The following is a 7,034-nucleotide window of genomic DNA, read 5'->3' on the forward strand; positions in this document are numbered from 1 at the left end:
TCGGACCCATCCACAATAATTTAGATAAAACATTATAAAGAAACCTTTTCAAACACGTAACATGCATAATACCAAATCAGACATACTAATTCATTCAATAAAAAATATTATGTAAAATTTAGTAATTTTTCCCGATTCCGAACTTTTAATTTCAATTCGCGAACCGGCCTTCGACCTTGAAGGTGGACTGTATAATTTTCCGTTTGGTTGGATTTCGGATCTCAACCGATAAAGCTTACCCGCTTGATGTGCTTGTTGATAGAAAACTAAACTTTATTCCTAAATTGTCCCCCTTTTTATTGCTGTTGTGTGGTTGTGGTAGTGTTAATTTTGATTGTAGTTTTTAGTACATTTCACTTTTCATAGCATGTAGGTATATAAATCTAGTGTGTAGTATATAAGTATAGTTTAAGTGTTAGGTACAGGATCCTAGGGTTATCCGTAGATTTAAGTTAAAAAATATTTTTAATTATATTTAGGGTTAAGAAGAAAATCAATAAATTCATTTTATTTCTGTTGACGATTTAACATCCTGGCCGCCAAAATGAATTATTTTTCCTCGTGGGATGAAATGGGTGTGATAGATCTGGACTGGGTTAGATCACTCGGGCTAACTTCCACTGGTAGTAGGCACAATTTGTTCACTGCTCTCTGGGTGATTCCGTTGTTGGTTTTTACAGATGCCAAACGAACCAGTCCATCTTCGCCTGGGTGAACGTCAACGACTCTGCCGATCGCCCACCGCTGTGGGGGAAGATTCTCATCTCGTAGCAGCACGATTGCATTCTTCGCGAGATTTGATGTTTCTTCCGTCCAACGATAACGATTCTGCAACGTGTTGAGATATTCGTGGTGCCAGCGTCGCCAAAAGTGCTGACTGAGATTTTGAACACGTTGCCATCGAGAAAGGCGGCTTTCGGGAATTCCGCTGAGATCTGGTTCGGGTATTGCGTTTAATGGCTTACCTACCAGAAAATGTCCCGGCGTCAATGGTTGTAAATCCTGAGGGTCCTCTGACATGGGAGTTATTGGACGAGAGTTGAGTGCCGCTTCTACCTGAATGAGAGCGGTCGTAAATTCGGTTTTGGTGAGCATTGCATTTCCCATGATGCGACGAAGATGCAGCTTCATCGATTTGACCGCCGCCTCCCATATTCTTCCTAATGATGGAGAGCGGGGTGCAATGAAGAGAAAGTGAATGTCATTATCGATGCCTTCGTTAGTTACGGCATCCCGATGGCGTTGTGTCAGGAAGAGTTTACGTAGCTCGCTTAATTCTCGTTGGGCTCCAACAAAATTGCGACCGTTATCGCAGTAGATGGTGCTGGGTTTTCCACGTCTGCCTGTGAAGCGTCGTAGGCTGGCGATGAATCCGTCAGTCGTCATATCCGGAACTAGGTCTAGGTGGACCGCCTTGACTGCAAGGCACACATATACCGCAACGTACCCCTTTACAGGGCCTGCCTTCCGATTAGGTGGTTTCAGGAATACCGGTCCGGCGAAATCCACTCCCACATTTTCAAAGGGAAAGGATTTGTTTACTCGGACTGGTGGTAGATCGCCCATCAACTGTTCCAACGATCTGGGGCGAGCACGGGTGCAAGTGATACAGTCGTGTACAATTGAACGGACACATTCCCGGCCCCTAAGTGGCCAGAACCTTTGACGAATTGTTGACAGCAGCAAATTAGGGCCTCCATGCATGGTTTTCTCGTGATAACGTCTCGCAATTAACGTGGTGAGGTGATGCTTTGCCGGAAGCACGATGGGATGTTTTTCGTCGATGGCGAGAGCGGAATGATGCAACCGGCCACCAACTCGAATAAGGCCATCAACTAGTTGCGGTTTCAGGAATCTCAGCTTCGTTTTCGGGTGTAACTTTTGATTCCGCTCCAACTGCCTCCTATCTAGAGCAAAGTGCTCTTCTTGGACACGACGAACGAGAGCGATTAACGCGCGGTCAATTTCCGCGGAGGACAACGAACCGATAACACGGACGCTTGCTTCGCGACGGGTATTCTCACGGAAACGGTGCCACCACGCGCAGGTGCGAATCAACCGGTTAAGGTGTGAATAACGATTGATTATATCTTCTTGTTGCGTAGTTGCTACTAATGAAACAACCTTCCGAAGCTCAGGAACTTCACCGCATTCTTTTCTCGAGACTGGATTTTTTGGCCAAGCGATATCCAAAGCATTCACCCATCTAGGTCCATGCCACCACAAAGAGCAATTTAACAGATGATGTAGACTCATGCCTCTGGACAAAAGATCAGCAGGGCTGTCCTCCGACGGCACGTGATTCCAAGTAGCAGAAGCAGTATGTTCTTGGATCTCCGCCACTCTGTTCGCCACGAAAGTTTTCCAGTTTGAAGCAGGTGCCGATATCCAACTCAGAACGACGGTGGAATCCGTCCACAGGTAGGTTGGTATGGAGATGCCTGTACTAGTGGTGACTTGGACGAGAAGATGTGTGAGAAGAAGCGCTGCGGAGAGTTCCAATCGTGGGATTGACTTGCTATCAACTGGAGCCACTCGGGATTTTGCTGTAAGCAGTTGTACAGAACATTGTCCGGAAGCGTTGATTGACCTCAAGTAAAGGCATGCGCCATATGCCTGCTCTGACGCGTCACTGAATCCATGGATCTGCAGATCCTGATGCGGGAACAATATTGCGGCTCGTGGTACTCGAAGATTTTCCAAGCACGGTATATCTAGCTGGTAATTGTTCCATTCCTGTGCGTACTGTGACGGCAATGGTGCGTCCCAATCGAGTTGATGTTTCCACAGAGACTGCATTATAATTTTTGCACGAACTATGCTTGGTCCTACTAACCCAAGAGGGTCAAAAAGACTGCTCATCTGTGACAGTACAGTCCGTTTGGTGAGCTGCGGATTTCCTTTCCACTTTGGTGGTTTGAATGAAAGCGTATCTGCGGCTGGCTCCCAACGTAATCCGAGAGCGGTAATAGAAGAATCTCGATCTAATTCCAACAGTGTGCGGGTTTCGCGAAGATTTTCTGGAACTATATTCAAAACTTCTTGAGAATTTGACGACCATTGTCGAAGAGGAAAACCGCCGGCGTTGAGTAGACCAATCATCTGCTGACAAATTCGTTGAAGCTCTAACGTGTCGTTTGCCCCGGTGAGAAGATTATCAACGTAAAAATCCTTCTTAGCTATGCGAGCAGCCACTGGAAATTTCATTTTCTCGTCCTCAGCCAATTGTAACAGGACACGTGTAGCTAGGAAGGGGGAATTGTTTAACCCGTAGGTAACCGTCTGCAGCTGGTACAATTTCAGGGAGTCCCGGGGATCCTCTCGCCAAAGGATGCGTTGTAATGGTTGATCGGATGGATGCACCAGCACCTGCCTAAACATTTTTTCGATGTCTGCTGAAACAACGTATCTGTGAATGCGAAACCGTAGCACGAGCGCCACGAGAGTATCCTGGATAGTGGGCCCAGGTAGCAACGTATCGTTTAGCGCCAATCCGGAACGTGATTTACAAGACGCATCGAATACTGTTCTCAGTTTTGTAGTACTACTGTCAAGTTTAAGTACTCCATGATGTGGTAGTATAAACTGTGGACGTACCTCAAGTTCTTGAGGGCTTACCTCACGCATGTGGCCCAAAGATATATACTGATCGATGAAATCTTTGTACATGGTCATCCGTTCTGGATCTTGTTGCAATGAACGTTCCAATGAGAGAAATCGTCTAGTGGCCTGGTATTTGTTGTCGCCTAGCAGTACAATCAATTCTTCGCGTTTCGGTAGTTTTACCATATAACGGCCTTCAGGCGTCCGCGAAGTATTACCAATAAAATGTTCTTCACAAATTCGATCGGTGGGCGACAATCCCTTCGAGTCCCGAACTGTTTCTAGTTCCCAAAACTTACGAAGAAGTTCTTCAAGGCATACAGTACTGCTTGAAAAACAGGATCGTGGATCTGCGTGGTCGTGATCTGGTATCACGCAAGCGCCGGAGACAAACCATCCAAATGCCGAATTCTGCAGTATCGGTAGTCGCTCACCCAATTGAATACGACCATACCGTAGCGTGTTAAAGAAATACTCAGCACCCAAAATGATGTCGATTTGTTTTGACAAATGGAATGTAGGATCGGCTAACTGTACTGCTTCAGGGATATGCCATCCTCGTATATTAATGGTGGATGATGGCAGAGTGATGGCAAGGTGCGGCAAAACCAAAAGTCTGGGTTCAACTATAAATGGAGAAGCTCTGGACGACACCTTTGCGGTGACGAATTGTGTTGCTTTCGTAGTTGTCTGGCCGATACCGCTGACCAGAATGGGAGATGATGCACTTGAACAAGGAAGCTTCAGTTTTTGACAAAGTGCGCGGGTTATAAAATGACTCTGCGATCCTGAGTCCAACAAGCATCTGGCTGTGATTCTGCGTCCTCCAATGTCCTCAACTTCTACTAGCGCAGTAGGAAGAATTACGGTGTTCTGTTGATTTTCCTTATCGCATGCAACCGTGGCGTAGTGAAAATTCCCCGGCAAACTAAACGGTTGCACTGTGGCGGGGTTTCTGGTGGCCTTTGGTGGTTGTGTAGAATGAAATTGAGCAGACGATGGTTGCAGTGTAGCAGTTGAAGTATGAGTGCTTTCGACAGCAGTCGGTTGAGCTACAAGGGTTACTGTTCCATTAGGCTGGGGAGCAGAAGGGGTCTGCTGTGTAAACTGTGCTCCGTGGAGAAGAGTGTGATGTTTACGCGGACATCGGTTGCATGATTTCCACGGACAATTTTTAGCAAAATGGTCGACATGACGGAGGCAATTGAGACACAGCTTCTTGGATCTGACGAATTCCAATCGCTGTTGGTCTGACAATCTTTGAAATTGCGGACATTGATAGAGAGAATGATCCTGATTACACTGTTCACATTTTCTCGTGCTCTGGGGACCTAGCTTAGTGGACGAACAGCTAATATGAGCGCCAAACTTAACTGGTGACTTAGGCTTAGGTTCGCGCTCCCGTCCAGCAAGGGAAGAGGGTCCAACTGATTGAAGAACCCTTGCATAATTTTGCAGAAAGTTTACCATCGAGATGTAAGATGGCATGGTATCATCACAATCCTCAAAAAGAGGGTCAGCCGTCCCTCCAAGCACGGCGGCTACGTTGTCTGAATCGAGGCGAGCGCAGTAGTTTTCCCATTCACGCAACGTGTGGGAATCCAAACGAATTGACAACTGGTAGACCAACATAGAACTCCAGGCATCCGTACCTTCTCCCAAACGTCTTAAAACGGAAATATGCTGTTCGAATTTGTCCACCAGCCCTAAAAGTTCATCGGCTGTTTCCCTTTTCATAGCAGGAGTATCGAACAAGGCCTTTATGTGACATCGAACTAACTGACGCTTGTTCTCATAACGCAATTTCAATGCACGCCACGCATCGTTGTATCCTTCATCACAAACCGAAATGGACTCAATGATTCTCGCAGCCTCACCGTGAACTAGCCCCTTCAAATATTGAAACTTATCGATGTTAGCTACCTCCTCACGATTGCCTATAGCGGACTCGAAAGCATCCCGGAACACACACCAATCTTCCAATTTGCCAGTGAAACGGGGAAGGTTCAGTTCAGGGTAACGAATGTGGCTGAGCTGACGAACGTGAACGGTGTGAGCACTTTGGGCATGGTTGTCCTTGATTTGTTTTGTATAAAATGCTCGAAGGGCGCAGTATTTATTTTCAAACTCAGCACGTTCCTCTCTATAGCACCCACCATGCATCTCTAAAACACACACTACACGTCGATATTCCTTAGCAATTTCTTCCAGTCTTTCCGCCCACGTGTCTATCAACTCAGTATTTTTTCCATTCTTGTGATCCTTTGCACTTTGCATCAACTGTGCTAAGGTCTCCAGCAAATGCTCTTTATTCTTTTTTAAAAACTCCTCTTCATGCTCTATGCTCACTGACTGGTCCTTCAGCATGTTTGCGATTTCCGTGGCACTACGCGAACCGATACGAGTCGTACGATTTCTCCTTCCCGGGCCAACTCGCGGGTTGACTCTACCGTCCCGATAGCGACGATCCGAATTTTACGACGGGTGTGATCCTTCCCGGGCCACTACGCGGAATGGCACTACCGAACCGACGCGATTGTCGTATGTAAGGAATATGTAGATCGAATTCCCTTATTCAGCACTGGTTACCTTCAGTGTTTCTCAGGGTGGCCGGTGATAGCAGTCCTTACAGCCTCCCGGCGAAATAAATGAAACACGTGCAGGTGATAATCGGTTTGCTGTTCACTCAGCGAAAGTCAATGCCGACATTGGCGTCGTCAGCAATTATATCATAAGAACAATGCGAAGCACCACACAATCACTTTTATTCCTCCTTTACTTTCGACAATCCAAAGTTTATCACAATGCGGTGATAGTTGACCAACAATGGCTTTGTTCACGGTCAACTGGGAAGCACATACGAGAACGGGTATTACAATGCGGTCTATCGCAACCACGCGGTTTCTATTGATCGACACGCGGTATTGTGGGCACTATGTTCGTCGTTTAGCGATCAAATTCGTGATCTTGGAGGATCCGCAGGTTATTCACTTTTTTCACCCTTTGAGCAGTGGATGGCGAAACGTATCGCACCACGTTCACGGTACACGTGATTAATTCGATTAGCACAATTTACGATAAACCGGCGGCGATTATCACTGTCAGTACTAGTCCTCGAGATCCGGCTCGAAGGACCATGTAAAATTTAGTAATTTTTCCCGATTCCGAACTTTTAATTTCAATTCGCGAACCGGCCTTCGACCTTGAAGGTGGACTGTATAATTTTCCGTTTGGTTGGATTTCGGATCTCAACCGATAAAGCTTACCCGCTTGATGTGCTTGTTGATAGAAAACTAAACTTTATTCCTAAATTGTCCCCCTTTTTATTGCTGTTGTGTGGTTGTGGTAGTGTTAATTTTGATTGTAGTTTTTAGTACATTTCACTTTTCATAGCATGTAGGTATATACATCTAGTGTGTAGTATATAAGTA

At 46.0% G+C, this 7,034-nt stretch overlaps 1 protein-coding gene across 1 annotated transcript; it reads right to left on the reverse strand.

The window, feature by feature from the left end:
- Positions 1 to 549: 549 nt before the first annotated feature.
- On the reverse strand, positions 550 to 5,970 carry LOC131679630 (uncharacterized). Its single transcript, XM_058960364.1, has one exon. The coding sequence runs from the start codon at positions 5,968 to 5,970 to the stop codon at positions 550 to 552; it is 5,421 nt and encodes a 1,806-aa protein (XP_058816347.1).
- Between the last annotated feature and the right edge of the window lie 1,064 nt (positions 5,971 to 7,034).

Source organism: Topomyia yanbarensis, chromosome 2, assembly GCF_030247195.1.
Source record: "Topomyia yanbarensis strain Yona2022 chromosome 2, ASM3024719v1, whole genome shotgun sequence".
NCBI lineage: Eukaryota > Metazoa > Arthropoda > Insecta > Diptera > Culicidae > Topomyia > Topomyia yanbarensis.